This window comes from Aedes aegypti, chromosome 1, assembly GCF_002204515.2.
Source record: "Aedes aegypti strain LVP_AGWG chromosome 1, AaegL5.0 Primary Assembly, whole genome shotgun sequence".
In the NCBI taxonomy this organism is placed as follows: Eukaryota; Metazoa; Arthropoda; class Insecta; order Diptera; family Culicidae; genus Aedes; species Aedes aegypti.
In genome coordinates this window covers 13,780,699-13,805,011 of record NC_035107.1, presented here as the reverse complement: position 1 = coordinate 13,805,011, position 24,313 = coordinate 13,780,699, and the positions used below count along the sequence as shown (strand labels likewise).

Sequence of the window (24,313 nt, the reverse complement as noted above, 5' to 3'; positions counted from 1 at the left end):
TTCACCTATTGTTGTTTATTATCAATAAATTGCCATGTCTTCTTTCCCATTTTACCACACTTACGCAGTCATCCCTTTTGCTTACAGTTTACTCTCTGTTTGGTATTCACCTGATAACCGCCATATAGCTGAATGCTGATAGCGAGAGAGCCATCGTCATCGTCGGCGACCTACGTTACGGGCAAACAACGCATGTGCCTTGCCTTTCCCCGGTCCCGGATCGATCCGGTAAAGGCGGAATTTCGAACACGAGCCCCAGACATTGATTACGATCCCGTTGTGGACATTATCAACAATCATGATGCTGATAGTGAAGCTAATATGGTGTTTTGATTTCATCGCTTCCTTCGATCCGGTATGAGCCCATCAAAGTTGGCTGATTGTAAACTAGGTATGCGTTTAAACATGAAGAGGTCATGACTTTTGTCATGAAACGACGATGTGATTTCGCACTTTGTTGCAGCATCTATTACAAAATTCCTGAAATCCGTATCGATCGTTCGACTTTTAATCAAAATGTTCACTCCGAAACCATTGAATAATATATCCGGTCCGATAAGGCTGTACTGGACGGCGGCGCCGTTGAACAATGCGAAAGTATGCAAACAAACATCCCACAATATCTTGGCGGCGCTCTCGTCAGATGATTAGAGATTAGGAAGCGCACCGTCTCTCTAAGCCGTGATAACACCCAGATCTTATGCGACACGATGTCTGACGGAAGGGATTCTCACATGCGTCCAGAGTGTGTGGACAGAGATATTCGCCGCCACAAATAGAAGGATCAAATGGGCGTTTCCCTGCAAACAACATCTCCGTTCTGTCGTCATAGAAACGTACGAGGGTAAGGCATGTTTTGCTCGCCAACTACGCTCCGGGATCGCTTGATACTATTTTAAACTAATCGCTTAAATAGAGGCGGATGCCTAAGACAAGACGATCGTCAGCTGCGAGGACGAAGTCTTTGCGCGAAAATAACAACAAACATAGAGACGCTGCGGGCTTTGGATTGTGGTGACGCCAATGAAGCCGAAGAATAGACGCAATTATGGCGGGTCAGCACAGCCTACGTTGTTTGTTTGCGTCGAGCCCAGCTGAATTGTTCCGCAATATCTCAAGTATTAACCCCCTGTCGGCAGGAAATCGTGCGCCCAATGAGAGTCGGGTGACCCGATGACCACGCTTTTTTTTTTTTGGTTCGGGCACTCGGGCATGATAAGATGCACCTTATTATTGGCCTATCTTTTCGGGCGACGAAGCGGCGAAGCGAGGGCAATGAGCGCTGTGCTGGGCACGGGAAGGAGCTTGTTTTGCTGCGCCACATGAATTGGTTATCTGCCGACGAAAAACGGCGTCGGCCAGGCACTGACTGAGTGTTGCAATATCTCAGTCCGAAATTGCCCAAAAATTTACGCCGTGTTGCGAACTCCTTGTTCGACAGCCGTTGTCATGGCATGCTGCGCTCTGTTGACTCGACTCGGGCTGCTACTATCTCCTGGCGGTGCGGGCTACTTGGGTTGAGGTGTGAGTGATGCGTGCGGTTGTATTGCGGTGGATGTTGTATTGTGTGTGTTGCGCGCAGGACATGCGGAGAGATGTGCGCCAAGCCGCAGATGTTCGAATCGTTGCTGATAGTGGTGCTAGAGGTTATGTGTATTGTAGCAAGCGCAATAGCCGTTGGGTGGATTTTTCCGCGCGGAGCATTTCACTTATAAGTGGGTGCTTTCGCGGGTGAAATCCTTAGTACGCTGCTAGCAATTGTTGCGCCAAGAACGCTTAAGAGTTATTCTACAAAAAAAAGTGAAATTCGTTAGTTATTGGGCTTCAGTGAGAATCTATCGAAACATTTATTGAGCAAATATGGACACTTTATACATCGGTAACCGAATATTTGTCAATTCGGAACAGTATCCGGATTTTTTTGCTGGAGGAATTTTGGTGTCCGGCGTTGATGGAAAAGTGACGTTGATTCTGGAGTCGCCAAAAGACGTGGATCAATATCTGGAGTACAATGAAGCTGAGGTATGGCGATCGAGTGAGCGACGGAGTTCGGTTTAGGTTAAGCAACCATTTTCATTTTCATTTGTTCAGAGTTAGAAAACAAGAGTTTCCGATGTAGTCAGGGATTACAAAATGTGTCATTTTTGTTAGCGGAGAGTGATCAAAGTTGGCTGTCGTACAATAAATAATAATCGAAATTTCGTAGGCTCTTGGGAGTTTCACAACTAGAGTGTTTTAAAACCCTAGAGTGGATTTCTCCATTTACTGATAAAGAAATATATATTTATCCTTTAAAATTACAAAGGAGAATTTCCAAGTGACATTCTTTAAGAATTACCTATGGAAATTCCTCTAGAATTTTCAATTTTGAAGGATTCTGCCAGAATTTCCAAGGCAAATCTTCTACAATTTTCAAGGAAAGTTATTGAAAAATGGCTAAAATTTTAAAAGAAAATTCTTCTAAAATTTCCTAGGGAAATTCAAAAATTTCTGCTAGAATTACTTCAGGAAGTCTTCTAGAATTACCGAAGGATATTCTTCTAGAATTACCAAAATAAAATTTTAAAGAAATTCAAAGGAAATTCTTTGATTTCTTTTCTAGACTTTGCAAGGGAAATTATTTTACATAGGCTTAACATCAGCAGATTTTTTGGTACCGAAATTTCGAAGAGTATTGCTTACATTTGAAGGTGTGTGTGAATATTTGTATGAAAAACTGACCTTAATAAAAATGAAATAGTTCAAAATCGTCATTAGATATCTATGAACTAAAAAAAAAATAGAATGTCTGTGATGCCAACGGTACCGACTTGATAAAATTGACCCCACTGATCAATTTGCCCCGGATTACGGTACTAATAATCGAAAAATCAACTAAATGTATCTCTCTTTCCATTGAGCACGTGGACTTAATACTGTTGTAATGTACTGATCTGAAATAATTACAGCCTTAAATGTTGTTGTAGTGTTTCTTCTGTGTGAAACATTTCAAAAGCTTAAGGAAATTCTATGAATTAGAGAAACGAACAATACCAAAAATTCGTGAAGATTCAGCTAAATAGCTATTGCAGGGTTCTACAGTTTTTGTCATACAGTCAAACCTCCATGAGTCGATATTAAAGGGACCATCGACTCATAGAAATATGCTTCCATGAGTCGATATCGAGTCATGGATCATCGATTCATGGCGGTTTTACTGTAAATTTGAAAAATAAAACTCGAGTATTTAGCGCTCATTCATCTTATTCATGTGTATCTTGCTCTTGCATATGCCGAATTCGTTTTCAAACCTAGACTTGAATTGGCAAAACCCGTTCTGAATAACGTATACAATCCCCACCCGATTCAAGTTCGATCGAACTACAATTTGCTTGAAATTAGTTTGTTTACGTTTTGATCATCCATCAAGTTCCTGCAAACGAAAACGACAATGAAGAAAAGTTCGAGAACATTCTACAAATTGCGACGTACAAAGTTCCAGAAAGCTCTAGAGTACTGTGTACGCACCAAACTTTGCGCAGTTAAGAAATTATCATCGTATTTTTGCTTCAAATAAGGCTAAAATATGTATCTTTTTATTCAAACTTCTGCCAACGATAGGCTTTCAACCCTTCAGTAGAACGCGTGTTTGAAAAAAAATAAAAATGATTCACAAAAAATTAAAAAAATACAAAAGGTGATGCAATACCTTGTGCCTAACATTGCGCACAATATCTGAATTGTTCCTAACTTTGCGCATGATGTGCCTAACTTTGCACATGCCTTAAATTGCTCGTTTACTCTAAATAATTTTACTTTTTTACTGGTTTCGTATTAAATAAAAAGGTGTCAACTAATATGAGTTTCATCAAGAGTTTTTTTCCGTGAATTTCAATTTAATTTATTCAATCACCTCAAACATAGAGTGCCCACGAATAGTGATTTACTCTGTTCTTATTTTTTATAATACATATATTCACAAGATTACAATCTGAGCAATATAGTTTACAGCCGCAGCTTATGCCTATTTGTTATCGTACGTTCAACCACATTTGGGAAAGTGGCAATATCCCTTCTGTTTGGAAAGAGAGTATCATAATTCCGATTTCAAAACCTGGCGAAAGCACTTGTGAATCCAATAGCTTCCGACCAATATCTTTAATTAGCTGCGTTGCCAAAACAATGGAGCGAATGGTAAATCGCCGACTGATGAACCATCTAGAAGTCAATGGAATACTTAACCAACAACAATACGCGTTCCGGAAAGGAAAAAGAACAACACACTATCTAGCAGATCTATATGAAACTATCGCCGAGGCAGCCGAAAGAGGAGAACATTGTGAAATTGTCACCCTTGATATCAGCAAAGCTTATGATCGGGTATGGCATAGGCACATCATGGAAACCGTCATTGACTGTGATCTTGGTACGAACATGAATAAATTCACCAATAACTTCCTGCAACAACGATCGGCGAGGGTTAGCTTTTCTGGAGTCCTCTCAAAATTAGTGCATCTAGAAAACGGTGTCCCACAGGGCTCCGTGCTCTCAGTGTCTCTTTTTCTTCTAGCAATGAATTCAGTATTCAAGTTTGCCCCGAAAAATGTAAAAGTTTTTCTCTATGCCGATGATATTGTCTTCATTGCATCTGGCAAACGCGTAAGCTACCTGCGACGCAGACTTTAGAAGGCTGTAGAGAGTGTAGAAAATTGGGCCTCAAGTATTGGTTTTCAATTGTCACCGGCAAATCATCCAGTATGCATTGCTGCAAGCTCAAAAAGCATCGTAATTGGCACCTCGAAGGACCTTAAATTCTTCTAGACGGAAAGGAAATAGCAAAAAATAAGACAACCCGAATCCTCGGAGTCACCTTTGACAGAAAATGCAACTTCAACCAACATACTAAAAAACTGAAAGAAGACTGTAGAAGCAGATTAAATCTTCTTAGAGCAATATCTAGAAAAGCAGACCGTAAGACTCTATTGTATATAGGAAACTCCATAGTTACGTCAAAACTTTTCTACGGGTTAGAGATACTTCGCAAGAAAACATCGAGAAACTTGCACCAATATACAACCAAATTATTAGAATAGCTTCTGGTGCACTTCGAACTACCCCAATTCTTTCCCTAGTGGTAGAGTCAGGATGTCTACCATTTGAACTCATGGCTATAATGAAAATTAGCAAAAAAGCATGCGCATTGATAGAAAAATCTGATGACGATTCTAATCAAATTTGGAGGAGAGCTCAAGATGCGTTTCAAAACCTAACAGGCGAAGAAATACCAAAAATATGCAAGCTCGCAACAATACACCCAAGAGCGTGGAATAAAGTGGTCCCTTGCATCGATTGGTCCGTAAAAGCGAAGGTAAGAGCTGGACAGCCCCCTATGTTAGGACTTATTGCTTTCAGAGGGGTGATAGGAAGAAAATACCAAGGATATGCTCACTGGTACACGGATGGATCCCTCGCCGAAGGAAAAGTTGGGTACGGAGTTGTAGGACCAGACACGAGATTAGAAGCCAGCCTAGCGAAACAGTGTTCGGTGTTCACTGCGGAAGCTAAGGCACTATCACAAGCAACCAAACATGCCAGAAACAGATCAGTCATCTTTAGTGACTCAGCTAGTTGCCTAGCAGCATTGGAATCTGGAAAATCGAAGAACCGTTACATCCAACTTATTGAAGCTGATATTGAAGGGAAGGACATTCGTTTTTGTTGGATACCCGGACGTTCAGGAATCCCAGGAAACGAAAAAGCCGACGACGCAGCACGATGTGGGAGAAACCGATCAATTGCAACTGAAGAAGTTCCTTGTCAGGATACCAGCAAATGGATACAAAAGATGATCTGGAAGGCCCACCAAAACACATGGAGTCAAAATCCCAGGACTACCTTGAAAATAGTTAAAAGCGGTGTTGGAAAATTGACAGATAGAACGGACAGAAAGGAGCACCGATTAGGTCATTCAATTTTTAATAAGAAGAATATTTTTGAGAAAAATGAATCTGAAGTGTGTACGTTATGTAATAGAAAAGTAACAGTTCATCATGTGCTTGCTGCCTGTCAGCGATACGATGCTGAAAGACAAAAGCTAGGAATAAACAACAATTTGGCTGAAATTCTTAGCAATGAAAAAGACGCAGAAGGCAAAGTAATAAGATTTGTAAAAATGATTGGATTGTTCAGTAGTATATAAGTCAAATTGTAAAACAAAATAATTTTTGATAATAAAAACCTTTTGATTAAGAGACAAATGCCCCTTCTGGGTAAAGTCTCTATAAACAAAAACAAAAAAAAAAATTAGGCCTGCGTAGCTGTAACCGTTTGTTAGAAATTGTTAGTCTTTTTTTTAATTCGTGCTATTTTTTATTTGTATACTGTCACGTTTCTAGTGTTCAGTAGTGTTGAATTAGTACAGGGTTAGTAGATAAAGGGTTAGTAAATGTTATCAATGTTAGTCGATTGTCAAAATGTATAAAATATGATTGTTAGTAGATTAGTAGAATTATTAAATTTGAATTACAAACATGGAAAAATTGCATGCAAGCTGTGGGTACAACATAAATGATAAGTAGGCCAGTAGGCGTATTACACGCAACAGGTGGTAACAACCCCCAACCCATTATTGAGGAAATTGGGGAGGAGAGGAAAAACTAGACAAGAAGATTAGGCCAAATTTAAGAATCGCTATCGCTTCATTCTGAAAAAGGCGTTCGTGTGCTAAAGTACATTATTCAAAATGTCCTCAAAGTTGTAAGAAAAAGTGAGTGGTAACTGTCTAAATTGGGAGAGGAAGTTTATTTCTTCAGGACCTTTCTCATTACCGCTAAAATATCGCCATTCTGGCTGGTGTGGCGTGACCTACCAGCAGCACACGTTTCGGCCTAGTAGACGGAAGTCTGCTAAGCCTAACCCGTCAAGGATCATCGCTGACCTCTGCCCATTTTAGTCATAACTGTTAAGGAGGTCCACAGCTCGGGGTACTCACCCCTAACCGTAAAAGAGCTTTCCCCTCTCGGCACGGTCTCTCCGGTACCGTCCTGGGCCGTATCGATTGCCGTCAAAGAGGGACGACGCCTCATTTAACCAATTCCTTACGGCACTACGTCTACAGTGCCGGGGACAGTTAAAAATGTTTAGTACAAAAAATAAGAAAAATGTATTTAACTCACCAACGCAAAAATACGAAATATTATAAGAATGTAGGACTGGAAAACAAGGTTTGACTCCCAATAAATACAAAACATATTTGTTTTTCCGCACAGTATTGATGATTTTCAATTGTTTAATATAGCTGTTAGGATATTTTTTCGAAAAAAATCTTTTGACATTAAGTTTTACATATATAGAAACAGTATGTCTTATGGGGCAAGAGGGACACCGCAATTTTCTCATATAAAATCACATGAACTTTTATTTTTCTTGTTTAATATTGCATTAAATCAATGCTTCCTACTAAATAAAATCAAAATAAACCATCTTGGACATTCAAAATGGTTTCTGAATTTTTTTACTTTTATTGTTACAGTCAAATAAGATGAGAACTAAATTAATTTCGTAAAATTACTTTTTAACTGTAAGTCAACTTTTATCCCTCAGTTTTTATCTTAACTTACTCTAGAATTTTAAGAAAAATTAAGACCCTCGTGTAAAAAATGGGTCCTAACATTGCGCATCGCTTTTTTCAAATAAAAATTCAACATATCATATGGAAAATAAATTGAATTACTAGAATATTACCTTTCTTGCAAATACACCGCAAATATACTTTTCACAACACAGTTTTGTTCATAAAAATGTTGATTTTTTGCAGAGCCACTCCTTAGCGCTTGTTCTAAGACGGTGTAAAAGTTGACGTTTATGCGTATGACGATAAGGTTTTTTGTTTATTTACTAACATTAACGAGGGTTTCTTAGTAAACAAATGAATGTCAAATACTTATTTTACATAAACGAACATGTTGCTGAAACTGAATTGTTAAAAAAATCAATGATTCATTATCATTTTTTCGTGCTTCTTAAAAATGCGCAAAGTTTGGAGCTGCGCAAAGTTAGGTGCGTACACGGTATTCTGTCAAATAGCTCTTAAACTGCTGTTGTAGCGCTTCATGTGAAACTTTTCTATGAAACATTTCAAAGCGTCACTGACAGGCAGCAGACAACTTTATCTGTTGCTTTAGAATCTATTACTTTATTATCTGTTGCTTTATCTGTTTACTTTATAACGTTAACCGGAATTTTATATATCAAGCGTGTGTTAGAATAAGGGCGTAAGTCGCATGATCAGTTTATCTTCATCGATCTTCCCAGGTAACAATTTGAAGCTAAACAAACGCTTCTATAACTAATTCAATTCAGCCTTTGTTTGAACAAAATCTGTTCATAGCCTGCATACACTGTTGTACAGCTGTTAAACATCTAATTCTGGCGATTTTATTCAGCCTTAAGCTTAATTGAAGCTCGATGGAAGGCTGAATAAAAGTCTATCATGCGCTTATTCAACCTCCTTTCAATAACGATAATTCTATTTTTAGAACAGATGGCAGCCTTCGAAAGCTTAACAATCGCTTATTCATCCATTATTCAACGATAAACCAAAAACTGTTAAAATATTTACAGGTTCATAGCTTTGGATTTTATAAACGCAACTTACAATTTCAAACACATAGGGGAGATGTATGCTGGATTTTAAAGATGAAGATTTGTAAATATTAACAATTGAGAATTGAACTGGGATCCACTGATTTATAACCACTTACCTTGACATCTGCTCTACATGAGACTGTGTGAGCATTATTAAAAGCAAGGGAATAACTTATTGACTTGTCTGAATAAGGGCTATGTTAAAGGTTGCATTGCGGCTGGAGAAGGGATATCAGTGCTATGCAAAAACACTAAAGTTAGTGTTTTGTGTGTTGTGATTTTTGTTTTGAAATTGAATTCTCGATAACCTTCAATTACTGCTGTTTAATTGTTGTCAACGAAAGTTGGTAATTATTACGATTCTGTACAATTAATTACAAATGTGATGAAGAAATCTTCATGAGCGAGTGTATTGTTCTATCTTGTTGTTGTGCAAGCTCATGGATGCCGAATTCAGGCGTTTTCTTTTTCGACAAACGCTAGGCCCATGTGTATTTACGGCATGTCCGCTACGGGATGTGAAAATTTGTTGTTCGGTGAGTTCGATGGAACAGTTTTTAAATCATTAATTTAGTGTTTTAGCCAAATGTTGGTGTGTATATTTTTGTCAACTTACAGCTGGACACTTTCTACAATGGCTGTTGATTTGATTAAAGCTTTAAATAACCTTTAATCAATATCATTCAGGATGGCTGAACAAAGGTTAAAATTGTAGATGGAAAATAGCTTGTTCAACTTGATATTCAGCTTTGAGAATACTGCTGAATAAGAGTGTTTAATAAGCTTTTCTTCAAATTGTTGTTCAGCTGTCACGGTGTTCAGCCTTGTACACCATTATTCAGCCATTGTTCAGCAAATACTCTTACTGTTCAGCTTTCATTGTTACTTAGGTTCTCTTCTGTGAATAAAAGTGACAAGATGCGGGTTTGCTAGCATTTTTCACTTCAGACTGCTTGGCAACTATGCAATCTTGCATGCTGAAAAGAAAAATTCCCGACCAACTTGCATCTTGTCACCTTTATGCATAGAAGACTTACGCCCTTATTCTAGCACATGCTTGATATATGACTTCCAAGGGAACATCTACTAGAATTTCCAATGGATTTTTTACAGTTTCCAAATGAAATTCTTCTGCAATTACCAAAAGAATTCTAGAATTATCAAAGGAAATTCTTCTAGAACAATCAAAAGAAATTTTTTCTAAAAAATTTCAAGGGAAATTCTTCTAGAATTTCATAGGACTATTTATCTGGACTTTCCAATGGAAATTATTCTTAAATTTCCAAGAAGAATTATCCTAGATTCCAAGGGATTTTTTTCTAGAGCTTTTTGGAGGAGTTCAACTAAGCTTTCTATGTGAAATTTTTATATAATTTTCAAAGGAAGTTCTTCTTGAATTTTCGAGTAATTTTATGTTTGAGTTTCTAAAAAAATACTGCTAGGATGTTAAAGAAAAATTGTGCTAGAATTTCTGAAGAAAATTCTGATAACTTTCTAGTGTTAATTATGCTCTCATGCTGCTGAATTTTGCGAAGAAATTCATGTCGAATTTTCCTTGAAAATTCTAGCATATCATATAGGTATAAATTTCTTTCACTATCCTAGCATAAAATCTTTTCGAAATTTAAACAGAAATCCTCAGAGATTGTACCAGAATATTCCTTGTAAATTGCAGAAGAATGTCCCTTTTCAATTGCAGCAAAATTCCCCTCGAAAATTCTAGCACAATTTCTTTTGAGAACAACTAAAAAATTTCCTCAAAAAATCTGGCAGATCCCCGAAGAATTTCGCAAATTAGAGCAGAATTTGCAGTAGAAAAACTAGCAGACTTTGCAGTAAATTTGACCTTAAAATTACACCGGAATATCTCATGTTTAATTAATACAGTTAACTCTACATAACACGATATTGAAGGGCCCATCGAGTTAGGAAGGTATCGAGTTATTGAACACAAATGTAATGCAAATGCGATCCAAGGCACCATCGAGGTAGCCATGATAATCAGTTTTTACTACGGTTCTCTAACTCGATATCAAGTAAGGCCTCGGTACATAAGGGGCTATTGCTGTTCTCATTTTTTCTTGAAAGTTCAGAAAATTTTATATTTTTTGTTAAATTTTCAGCGATGTATGTTTTTTAGTTTTTGAGATATATTTTTTTTGAAAATAAAAAATCAGTCATTTTTTTATTGGCACACACTGAAGGTTTCAGCGCATTAGATTTTTTATTTAAAAAAATCATAACTTTTGAACAGCTCAACCGATTTCCAATCTTTTTTTTATGGAATGAACTTTTTTTTACATGAAAAAATATAAAAATTTCCTAAAAAACTATACATTTTTACAGTTTTTCATGTAATTTTTTTTTCATTGTTTTATATTTGTTCTGACAAAAATGAAATCTTAAGCTTAAGCTTCATTCCATAAAAAAGATTGGAAATCGGTTAAACTGTTCAAAAGTTATGATTAAAAAAAAAAGCTTGTGCGCCTAATGTTTTATTTTCAAAAAAATATATCTCAAAAACTAAAAAACACACATTGCTGAAAATTTGACAGTAAACGTAAAATTTTCTGAACTTTCATGAGAAAAAGAGAACAGTAATAGCCCCTTTTTCCCGAGGCCTTCAGGAAAAAACGGAGTTTTTAATTTTGTTTTTCATGTAAAAAACATTTTTTGTGGAATTTTATAATATATTTTTTTGAAAAGTCAAAATCTATAGCTGTCCTTTCGTCCCAGAAAATTGAAAATCGGTTAAACAGCTCAAAAGTTTTAATTAAAAAAAATGTTATTTTGCAAAATCGCGTTTTTTTGGTCACCCTTTTTCGGAAAAATCCAAAAAACACATGTATCCTTATTCCGGCTAAGGCTCAAAATATTTTTACGGAATTCGATGACCCAATAGATCGGTTTTTCATGGAATGGCTGTATTGACTGTTTAACGATAAACTTGCGACGATCGACGCGCCACCATATTTCATATAACGGAGGTTATTAGAACTAACTTGGAGGTGATGATTTGGAGGTTATTTGGTAATTTGGAGGTTAAAATCACCTCCAAACACTAGCGATTTTGCGGTGGAATGTTGACGTTTGATCACGAATAACAAGCTTTTGCTGTACATTTACTGAAAGTATGCCAAAATGACACTTAACCCGTACAGGCCAAAGTGAAAGCGTTGGCCCTACAGAGAGACATAATGAAAGATTCGCAGCTACCTTGAAGTCTGCTTGAAAGAAAAAAAATGTCGGGAATGATTTGCTTCGTTAGGATTTTTTTTTATTTTACTCTTCGACCTTCTGCCCTTCGACCATTTCCTTTCGATGTTTGTCTGTCGACATTTTGTGATAAACTCACTAAAAACATGTCCAATGGGGTCCTGAAGCGCTGTCCCAATTTTAGTGCCAAACGCTTAACTTTAGGCCAAAAATACATGTTTACTCAATTTTCTAATGTTTTCCGTTGGTTTAAGTCCAAAACATATTTTTTATGTTTTTTTTTAAGATTTTGTCACGCCCCTTGGCTTAAACTCAAATTCTGGGTGTATTTTGTTTTCCGTGTCCCTTCAGAAATGTCAGAGAGGAACAACCCCAGTGTTCAAACTAAAACCCCTGTGGTGTTTTTGTCGACTAAGCGAACGTCAAACATGATCAAAAGTGTCAAGGTTCATTTATGGATCCAATTTATGAATTGAAGTTTAATCATGATATAGCCGTTATTTGAGCGGGAAAAATTACTTAAGTAGTTGCAGTAACATGCTCTTTCGTGTTATTAAATAAATACAAGATTTCATTAAAAACTTTAGAACCCGATTATCGAAAAAGAAAATGTTAAAACAAAGAAGCAGAAGACTTCTGGTGATCGATATTATCAATTATCACCATTTCAATCCCTGGTCCCAGAACACCCTAGAAATATCTTGCAACCATTCGCAACAATTCGGGAAACGAGATAGTCAAGACCATGTCCATCCAATGACCATTATCAGAAAGATAATAATCATCGAATGACGTCAGCGCAACCATAAACCAACCAACGGCCGAATACACCCAATTAAACGCGATAAGATTTCGCAATTTGACTTTCACCGCACCTGACTGACTCTTCTTCGGGTTCTTATCTCCCTTATAGACTTAGAATTGATTCGCACTTCTGTTTCCGAAGCCATTGTCGCATCAAAACACAAATTGCAGGGCAGTTTTGTTTCTGACAAGGGGTCACATCGGATGCCTGGTTATCTCATCAAATGGTCACGGGACGCTCACATGAACATACACCGAGGAACAGATAGTACACCGGGAACAGATAGAATCATCCTCGTTGGACAACAAACAACATTGATTGCAAAAAAAAGTAAAATAAGTAAAAATTCCACCACGTATAGTACCAAGATTGGGGACTAGTAATGTATGTAGGTGAAATCGCAAATGCTATTGAACTTGCCCCGACTCGCGGTTGCTTGGATGAGATTGGACGTTGGCAGTTGTTATCATCGCTCGACTTCTGATTCACCCAATTTAGCAATTCAGTGTGCAAAAAAAAAAACAGCTCGACGCCACCAACTGAGAAGACGCCACACACCGATCAAGTGATCCATGAAATGGATTTGTTTTTTGTGATTGATTGCAAACCATTGACGGACCCCTCGTGACCCCTTAAGGAAGCCTGGTGGGTAAAAATAGACCATCAGTGAATGCAGGTCCATAGGTCGCTTTCTTGGGGGATATTTTAAGCACTCGGGGGATTCGTTGCTACTTCAAGGAATAAAATTATCATCGGAAGAACGATTGATATGTTCGACCTAGTTGTATTCCTTTGTTTTCTCTGATCTGGCAATGCGGAGTTTGGAAATGTCAGAAGAGCCGACCAAACACTATAAGAAAACGTGGACCAAGAAATTGTCGAAGCGGTGTAATCAAAGCAAGTCAGAAATCGAATTGACTGCAATCGTATCTAACACAGGATAGGACACAAATTAACCGAAAAGGGACTACTTTGATCAATTGGAATTTTTTACCTTTTTTGTTTCCAATCCAAACTTTTGACCGGGACCACCTAGCGATCTGAAACTTCTTGACTTTTTGTCTTTCCTGGAATATATTTTTCGGCAAAAAATCAAATTTCTACATGTTTTTATACTCAAAAGAATGGTCATCTCATGAATTTAATGAATCTTAGCTGGAAACTAAAATTGGTCGGGCTTTAAGGCCTGGAATCTGCGCCAAACGGAGTAAGGTTTAGCTATTTTTAGAGCTACATATTTTTCACAGTGCTTCGTCCCTTGGACAAGAGTGAAAAAATTAACTTTCATATTTGATCGTTTCAAGTAGGCCATGATGTTAACATATGTTTTTGGCGTGTAGTACAGAACAGAATGTTCGTGTGCTTATCAAAACAAACTAAAACGTGTTGACAAGCTGATTCATCGTTATATATTATGCATTATTTTTTTCGTATCAATTCAATTCCTCTATCCTAATTACATTTTAAAAGTGAAAATCGTTATGGACCGTGTTGAAACAAGTGAGTGGAGTCATTCCATTTAATTTTGTGTGATATACTTTAACAATTGTAGAAAAAGATGCTTCTGAACTATAAGCTCTTCAATGAAGAATAAATTTAAACCTCTCTCTTCTTCTAGCCCGTACAAAAAAGTACCTCAAAGTACCTTTCTGGAATCTACTTTAAAATAAAATTTGACGAATTTATGCTGCCACAATCATCAATAAAGATTGTTTCGAGCCGTGGTGTTCCGACGATCAACCCAATCGAAAAAAAAAATCATGTTCTAAATTTCATGTACAGTTGTTATGGCACTGGTTCTTTATCTCACATATTCGAGAACGAGCTAGAGACGTTTTGCAAATTTTATTGTAGCAAAATAAACCAAAAATCGGCTAAATGTGGAAGATCATACAAATTCTTCGTGTAGCAAAACTCCGACTGGTTAGCAAAGCCAGTTCAGCTTCCGCACATTCCAAAAATTGACGATGCAGAGTTTTCCAGTTCGGGTGTAAAGACTGTATGGGAATACCTCTCAAACCATTCAATGAATGTTCAAGAAAAACCTACACGCTCAAAAAGAGTTCTGGAAAACGTGAACTGTCAAAAATACACCATGAACTACCACCAATGGGCCTATGCACGAGCAGGCTTGATAGAAACTCCTCTGCGAGGCAAAGAGGAGGCGATTTTGCCGTTTTTCTGAGGAGAAAAAAATAAACTCAAAATTTTCAACACAGATCCTCAAGCGATTCGAGTGAGAGTGCAGAAAAATGCGAGGATTTTTTTCAGACACTCTCTCTCTCTCGTTGCGATGCTCACCATCACTCACACTTCAAACGAACTCTCGAGTCTGCCGCCCGAACAGACAGTCCTCGGGGAGTTGTGAGAGCACCCTTTTTTGATGGAATTTAACTCGGTTTTTTTTTGTGCTGCATCTTCCTCGCTCATTTTTCGTTGCCTCGCTGCTTAGCATTTTTTGGCTCCCTCGCAGAGAGGCATTGGCAGCACGCTGCTCTAGAGTATGTCACCGAACTCTGATGATGTTGAGGAGAATTGTCAAGCCTGTGCACGTGTTCGTTATTTGACGTTTGAGCGGAGCCGTGTTATTTATGTAGCCATAGTAACGACTACAGTGAACCGAAATGTACCGTCAAAAACTGTAGTGAGCGTGACAATCACACATAGACTACCATGACTTTCATGCAACAACAAAATTTTGCCACCAGGTGGCGCTAGTGAGCATAAAATGTTTGTTTTGCGGATAGCTCAGGATCCTGGCCACTTAGAAAGATGGCGTCTTCGGCAAAGTTATTCTGTAGCTCAAGGACTATCATTATTCTAGCCAAGAGATTCGAGATTTGGCCACCAGGCGGCGCTAGTGAGCATAGAATTTTTGTTTTCCCGATAGCTCAGGATCCTGACCACTTAGAGAGATGGCGTCTTCGGCAAAGTTGTTCAGTAGCTTAAGCGCTATTATTATAAATGCTATGAGGTTCAAAATTTTGCCACCAGGCGGCGCTAGTGAGTATGAAACCTTTGTTTTGCAGATATCTCAGGATCGTGGCCACTTAGAAAGATGGCGCCTTCGGCAAAGTTGTTCAGTAGCTCAAGCGCTATCATTATAAAAGTTATGAGATTCTAAATTTTGCCTTCAGGTGGCGCTAGTGAGCATAGAATTTTTGTTTTCCTGATAGCTCACGATCCTGACCACTTAGAGAGATGGCGTCTTCGGCAAAGTTGTTCAGCAGCTTAAGGACTATCATTATTCTGCCAAGAGATTCGAGATTTTGCCACCAGGCGGCGCTAGTGAGCATAGAATTTTTGTTTTGCGGATAGCTTAGGATCCTGGCCACTTAGAAAGATGGCGTCTTCGGCAAAGTTGTTCAGTTGCTCAAGGACTATCATTATTCCAGCCAAGAGATTCGAGATTTTGCCACCAGGCGGCGCTAGTGAGCATAGAATTTTTGTTTTGCGGATAGCTTAGGATCCTGGCCACTTAGAAAGATGGCGTCTTCGGCAAAGTTGTTCAGTTACTCAAGGTTTATCATTATTCTAGCCAAGAAATTCAAGATTATGCCACCAGGCGGCGCTAGTGAGCATAGATTTTTAGTTTTCCCGATAGCTCAGGATCCTGAGCATTTAGAGAGATGGCGTCTTCGACAAAGTTGTTCAGTAGCTCAAGGGCTATCATTATAAAAGCTATGAGATTTAAAATTTTGCCACCAAACGGCGCTAGTGAGCATGAAACTTTTGTTTTGCGGTTATCTAAGGATCCTAGCTACTTAGAAAGATGGCGCCTTCGGCAGAGTTGTTCAGTAGCTCAAGGACTATCATTATAGAAGCTATGAGATTCAAAGTTCTGCCACCAGGTGGCGCTAGTGAGCATATAGTTTTTGTTTTGCGAATAGCTCTTGATTATGACCATTCAAAAAGGTGGAGTCTTGGGCAAAGTTGTTCATCAGCTAAAGGACTATCATTATAAACGCTATGAGATTCAAAATTTTGCCACCAGGTGGCGCTAGTGAGCATGAAACTTTTATTTTGCGGATGTATCAGAATCTTGACAACAAAGACATGGCGTCTTAAGCAAAGTTGAGCAACTCAACAAATTTACCGAAGACTCCATCTTTTTTAGTGGTCAGGATCCTGAGATATCCGCAAAACAAAAGTTTCATACTCACTAGCGCCACCTGGTGGCAAAATTTTAAGTCTCATAGCTCTTATAATGATAATCTTTGAGCTACTAAACAACTTTGCCGAAGACGCCATCTTTCTAAGTGGTCAGGATCCTGAGCTACCCGGAAACCAAAAATTCTATGCTCACTAGCGCCGTCTGGTGGCAAAATCTCGAATCTCTTGGCTAGAATAATGAGGGTGCACGACGTTAGGCATAAATACGTTAGGCATAAGGACGTTAGGCATAAGTACGATAGGCATAAATACGATAGGCATAATGGATGTTTGGCATAATGGTCATTAGGCATAATGGACGATAGGCATAATTTCCAAAATGAAAACTGAAATTGGTAAAAAATGTGAGCTGACTTTTTTGGTAATTGTAGAGGGCTCCAACGATAACAGTGTGTCCTTTGAAATGCGATTGTCTTGCAGTCGTCCCATAGTTGTGAATCCTTTGAGGTCAATTTCTAGGAAAACACTTGATTAAATGATTAGCATGTGGTAACTTCTGTTACCATAGAGTCAAACCATGCTGAAGGTATTTTAGTTCGGTTCCAAATAGATCCATGATCCTTGGCCATGAATAATCGTGCTCATGTATCGTGCACAAATAAGAATGAAAAATTATTACTTTGCCAGAGCAAACTTTTGCTTAATAAGAGATGGTACACAAATTATGTCACTTTAAATTTCGACTTTTTCGATCCCCTCACCTTTTTTGTCACGTTATTTGTATGAGTCCATCGAAAATTTTGTAAGGCTTGTCACTCTTGGCTTGACCCCCTCTTCCCCTTGGAGCATTACATAATTTGTACATGACCCCTAACTGTGGAAGTGCTCCTAGAACACTTAACTAAGAACTTGGGTTGGGGCGTAATGCCAAGAATAAGAACTGCTGCTCATCTTTTGAGTTTGGTTGTACACATATTATTGGCAATTTTTTCATCAGAGGTTATCCCTTCTTTAAATTGAAGGCTGTTCTTCATAGTTATACTGTCGCCAAAATTACTGGAGTTAGTGCTGCTAATGTTTTAATCAGCATTTTTTTTCTTTTATAATTAAACTGTTCTTTCGAGACATACTTATTCAGTAATTAATGTCATCATTACTCTTAATACTTCCATCATAAATTATCCCTTCTTTGAATCATAGGCTCTTCTTTACAATTATACGTTTAATTTAATATCTGGAAGAGAAGGCTGTTCAAAAATCACCTTCTTCCAATAATATGCTGTTTTGTGGATTCTTGCTGTTCTAATAGTTTTTGGAATTGTAGATGTAAATATTTCCATAAAAAAATGCACGTCATGCTAAGTTCTGAATACTATGCTATCTCTTTTTAATGAATGTTCGAATCCTCTGAGCAGAATCTCAAATAGAGAAACTTAAAAGTAGATGGAGTACCGTGTATCCTTTTAATTCCGCTCCTAAATGCTTATCTTTGACAGATACGCGTATTTCGACTACCACTTGCAGTCTTCTTCAGTGTCAGTTACTCGTATCTACTGAAGAAATCGTCGCATCCATTGGCGTAGCTAGGATATTTTTCTGGAGGGGGCCTAGGGGGGGCCTGGAAAATTCTTGTTTTCAAAAGTGTCGGTCGCAATAATCATGGTTTTTTTTCAATTGTTACTTTGTCTCAGTTCGCGGCACATCAGTGATATTGATAAATTTCAATTTTCGCTACGGAAAAGATTCATTCTTTCAGTAATCCAATCAAAAATCCTTCACTCACTGTTTTATTAGATACCCTCTCAGGGGACGCACTTTATGAAGACTACCCTCTCAGGGGACTTGCTTTTTGTAGACTACCCTCTCTGGGGACTCACTTTTTATTGGATACCCTCACAGGGGACTCACTTCTTGTAGACTACCCTCTCAGGGGACTTGTTTTTATTCTACCCTTTCAGGGGACTCACTTTATGAAAACTATCCTCTCAGGGGACTTGCTTTTAATTACCTACCCTCTCAGGGGACTCACTTTTTGTAGACTACCCTCTCAGGGGACTCACTTTTTATTGGATACCCTCTCAGGGGACTCGTTTCTATTACCTACTTTCTCAGGGGACTCACTTTATGAAGACTACCCTCTCAGGGGACTCACTTTTTATTGGATACCCTCTCAGGGGACTCGCTTCTATTACCTACCCTCTCAGGGGACTCACTTTATGAAGACTACTCTCTCAGGGGACTCACTTTTTTATTACCTACTTTCTCAGGGGACTCACTTTTTATTGGATACCCTATCAGAGGACTCGTTTCTATTACCTACCCTCTCAGGGGACTCACTTTATGAAGACTACCCTCTCAGGGTACTCACTTTTTATTGGATACCCTCTCAGGGGACTCGTTTCTATTACCTATTCTCTCAGGGGACTCACTTTATGAAGACTACTCTCTCAGGGGACTCACTTTTTTATTACCTACCCTCTCAGGGGCTCTTTTTTTATTGGATACCCTCTCAGAAGACTCGTTTTTATTACCTACCCTCTCAGGGGACTCACTGTATGAAGACTACCCTCTCAGGGGACTTGCTTTAAATTACCTACCCTCTCAGGGGACTCACTTTTTGTAAACTACCCTCTCAGGGGACTCACTTTATGAAGACTACCCTCTCAGGGGACTCACTTTTTATTACCTACTTTCTCAGGGGACTCGCTTTTCATCTTATTCTCTCAGGGGACTCACTTTGTGCAGACTACCCTCTCAGGGGACTCACTTCTTTATTAGATACCCTCTCAGGGAACTCGTTTTTATTACCTACCCTCTCAGGGGACTCACTTCTTGTAGCCTACTCTCTTAGGTGACTCGCTTTTTTATTAGCCTCCCCTTTCAGGGGACTTGCTTTTTATTAGGAACCCTCAAAAGGGATTCGGGTTTTTTATTAGTTACCCTAGCTGTTTTCATTAATTACACTCTCAAGGGACTTGGTTCTTTGAGTAATCACTCTCTCAAATGACTCGTTTTTCTTGTGAGGTAATCTATCAGGGAACTCACTTACTAGTCAACTACTTGGGCTCACTTTATCTACTAATCTACCATCTCAGGGGACTCGTTTTTTTTTACCCTATCAGGTGACTTGTTTTTTTAGCTATGCTCTCAGGGCAGTCCCTTTTTGATGCATTGTCTACATACTCAGGAGATGCACATTTTATGAGCTACCATCTCAAGGTTTTTATATTCTACATTCTCAGGGGACATGTTCTGAAACAGTTTCAACTTTTACAATATTTAGATTTCTTGAGACTTTTTTTTTTAGTTTATAATCTCCTCTTCTTGGCATTACGTCTTCACTGGGACAGAGCCTGATTCTCAACATAGAGTTCTTATGAGCACTTCCACAGTTATTAACTGAGAGCTTTCTTTGCCAAAGTTGTAATTTTTCGCATTCGTATATCGTGTGGCAGGTACGATGATACTCTATGCCCAGGGAAGTCAAGGAAATTTCCATTACGAAAAGATCCTGGACCGACTGGGAATCGAACCCAGGCACCTTTAACATGACTTTGTTTTGTAGCCGCGGACTGTAACCACTCGGCTAAGGAACCTACTTTTACAGATGTTATGATTTTGGCCTTTACTTTGACTGTTTTCATTTTTTTTAGATGCATTCTTTGATACCACATTGGCCAAATAAGTGTTCAAAATTTCTTATTCACCAATTAGTAAATATATAAAGAGCATAATTGTTTATTTTTAAATATATTTTTTGACGTTCACTATAATTACTACTTTCATATTTAACTCGTATCCAAAGGTATTGATATATTATAAATGCTTCATATTGATGAACTATATTATTAAAACCAAGAATACATACATTTTCTGCTTTCTTTTTTTCCTACTTCTTTTTCAACTTCATGTTATACTCACATTCCAATATAAAAGGATGCATAACATTGCATAAACACTGCTTGAACCAGTTTTGCTTCATAATGTATGTATTTCATCTTTATTTTTATTATTATCATTATATTTATGTAAATCATTACGGCGTAAAAGCCACTTTTGCAGTTACGAGTAAAAAGTGACATATTTGCATAAAACTTCTTACGTCAGTAAATTAGGTACAATTCGTATTTTTTCATGGAAAATAATCAAATTGGCGCATGATGCAGTTTTGCGATTATGTGTACAACATATGTCATTTATGCAAATTATAGATCCTTTGACCAAGAACAACTGTTCCTTACATACCGAGGTGCTGATGTGGCTAGATCTTCCAGTTTTGATTGTTGACCCGCGTCTCCATACATTCAACGCTCTGTGTGTCACCTACCTTAGAATTATTATGCATCAATGGTTGCTATGCAACGATCACCTTTTTGTCGTTTCATTACCGACGTTGGAACTCCATAAAAATCCACGCGTTTCTGCACTTGCAAATGAAAGATTGTTGAAGTATTTCTGTCCAAACTCATAACTCACTTCCAGTTCGGAAAAAGAAGCAGCATAAATTGTCTGATAAGGCGATTCGGAACACTTGTTGATGTAATTCACACCAATTAAGGAAAACTATACCAATAAACGATTTAGCCACCCGCTCTTCTTGATACATTATTTGTTGTGGGAGCAGCTGCGCCATGTGGTGAACTGTCTTTTTCTCAGGCCAATTTTTCACACGGTTTCGGTAATACTTTTTATATTTCAAACACCAATGTTCACTCGTTTTACAGAAACACGTTTATTTTCCCCAAAACAAACCAACAAACTGACATCTGCTTTTCATACTCGGAAACAACTGCCTACTATGATCTGAATCAGTATCTTTTCTTCAACATCGAGCAAATCCTTATTAAATTTGAATTATTTTATTCCTTGCCTTTCACTATCCCTACAAGCTTGAGTACCGGTCCTCAAAGTGTCAAATAAATTTTAAAATCATCCATTACAACATGGCATCGAACAAACAATGAAAAGATACAGTTAAAGGTGATAATAAACTAATTCAGTTTTGTGAGAACAGCGCCATTAGCGTTCTACTACTAATATTTCTATTGTGTTACCGCATTTGGAGGACATTTAGTCAAGATTTGCACCTCAAATGCAAACAGCAATATCTTCAAATAATTGTGCACGTGTTATGAAAGGTGAATAGTTCTGGGATCCAGTTAATGCATGCGTAACCGTCTTGTGATCGTCATCCATTCATCTCACCTCATCGAATCACCCACATGAAACCCTGTTGACCGGAAATTCCACCACTCAAACCTCGCAGGTATACGATTTCGGTGACCTGGTCGTGATGCCGGGCCTGATCGACTCGCACGTTCACATCAACGAACCGGGCCGGACGGAGTGGGAGGGTTTCCACACGGCCACCAAGGCGGCTGCGGCCGGCGGTTTCACCACGATCTGCGACATGCCGCTGAATTCGATCCCGCCGACGACCACCATGGCCAATCTGCGCACCAAGATCAACGCCGCCCGTGGGAAGATCTTTGTGGACGTGGCTTTTTGGGGAGGTGTTGTTCCTGGTAATAGCCACGAGCTGTGCGATATGATACAGGCCGGAGTCGTCGGATTCAAGTGTTTTTTGTGTCCGAGTGGGGTGGACGAGTTCCAGCACGTTGGGGATGAGGATCTACACAAAGCTCTGCAGACGATGGAAGGATCCGGATCGGTGCTGGCAGTAAGTGTTCAGACTCGCTTTGAAATCTTCCGATTGTTCTAAACCCGTTTCAAATTTCAGTTCCACGCCGAGGTCGAGTGCAACTCGCACAACCACAGCCACTCCCGCGAGGACAACCCAAAACAGTACCAGACATTCCTCCAGGCTCGTCCGGATCAGATGGAAGCCGATGCCATCAAGTTGGTTTCACGCCTGTCCCAGCAGTATGACGTCCCGTGTCACATCGTCCACCTCTCTTCGGCACGAGCCCTGCCCACAATCCGAGAAGCCCGTTCCAACGGAGCTCAGTTAACGGTGGAAACGTGCCACCATTATCTGTCGATCGCCGCCGAAGAGATTCCCGATGCCCACACCGAGTACAAGTGTTGTCCACCGATTCGCGCCAAAAGCAACCAGGAACTCCTGTGGCAAGCGGTCTGCGACGGGGACATCGACATGGTTGTGTCCGACCATTCGCCCAGCACTCCCGGTATGAAGCTGCTGACGTCCGGTAAGGATCGTGGCAACTTCCTCAAAGCCTGGGGCGGCATTTCATCGGTTCAGTTTGGGCTGCCGCTGTTCTGGACCAACTGCCAGCGGTACGGTTTGGAAATTCCAGATGTGGTGAGGCTACTCTGCACGGAACCGGCCAAGATGTGCGGGCTGGATCTGGTCAAGGGACGGCTGGAGATCGGATACGATGGAGATGTTTGCGTGTGGGATCCGGAGGGTACTTTTACGGTGACAAGCGATATCATCGAGTTCCAGAATAAGGCCAATCCGTACATGGATCGGAAGTTGCATGGGGTGGTTCACGCGAGTTTCATCCGCGGCTCGCCGGTTTACAGGCAGGAGGAGAAGTTCGGACAGCCGCTGGGCAATATTCTGATGAAGAAGGGCAGCAGGAGGGCGGGGAAGGTTGAGAAGTGATCGGTTGATGGGAGCTCGCGAGTATGTTGATTGTAAATTTTGTACAAAGTCTGATAGGATTAAAAGTATTTTAGATTGTATGATAGTAGATTTTTAAGAGATTTTTCGATGAATAAATTCATTGTTTTAATAAGAATCATTACTGAGATACTGACAATCCAATAGATCATGTAAAACGAAACAGCTGTTTTAAAGCGATTCGTAAAAACGGTCTATTCAAGTTCATTCACGAAAAACATCCTAGGCAAGACAAAACACGCACATCACGCGTTGTTGACCGGGGGTGCATCTAATCTGTGTACCGCGTGCGTAGTTTTCCATTTCTGTGAAAGCAACAAGTTATTTTCCATCAAAACATGCTTTGGTTCTGTGTCTTCCGCTGAATCAGGCGACGTGACTCGTGAATATTTCTAGACCAACATTTGAAAACACTCTATGTCACAAAACTCATGAACGGAGGAAATCGATATTAAAGTTCGAGTTCAACGGATTCTTGAAACAAAAAATCACTTTCTGAGAACATCGCATTTTTTAGATTCGTGACATGCGATGTTTTCACCTGTTGGACAGAATTTCTCAGTTTACGTTTCCAAAGGGCTTATCATTGATGATTGATCCTCTTGGTCCTCTTGATTCTCTTTCCATATCGATCACCGTTAGACAAGTGTCCTTACTTTCTGAATGATATGAACGATCATCTCGGATAGGCCCTTTTCAAATGTCACCCGATAATTAATGCACTCTAAATTTGGTCACTTGTGCGTACTTATGCGATTGTCGAGAGTGATAACGGCTCCCGGTCAATTACGTGACTTAGTTACACGCGTACATTGTCAAGTTGTTTGTAAACAGGATTTTTTCGGCGCTCGTGCCACTGCTGATAAGCGGATTTTTTTCGCTCTCTCTCTCTGGAGGATGAGCCCCCACGGACTTCCAAATGAATTTGTTCATTTAGAGTCGTCTAT

At 39.2% G+C, this 24,313-nt stretch overlaps 1 protein-coding gene across 1 annotated transcript; it reads left to right on the top strand.

Annotated features, from left to right (window-relative positions):
• The first annotated feature begins 1,731 nt into the window (after positions 1–1,731).
• On the top strand, positions 1,732–23,484 carry LOC5569474 (allantoinase). Its single transcript, XM_001658510.2, has 3 exons — positions 1,732–2,022; positions 22,026–22,439; positions 22,500–23,484. Exons 1-3 carry the CDS (start codon positions 1,861–1,863, stop codon positions 23,346–23,348), a joined length of 1,425 nt encoding a protein of 474 aa, XP_001658560.1. The 5' UTR covers positions 1,732–1,860; the 3' UTR covers positions 23,349–23,484.
• Positions 23,485–24,313: the final 829 nt, after the last annotated feature.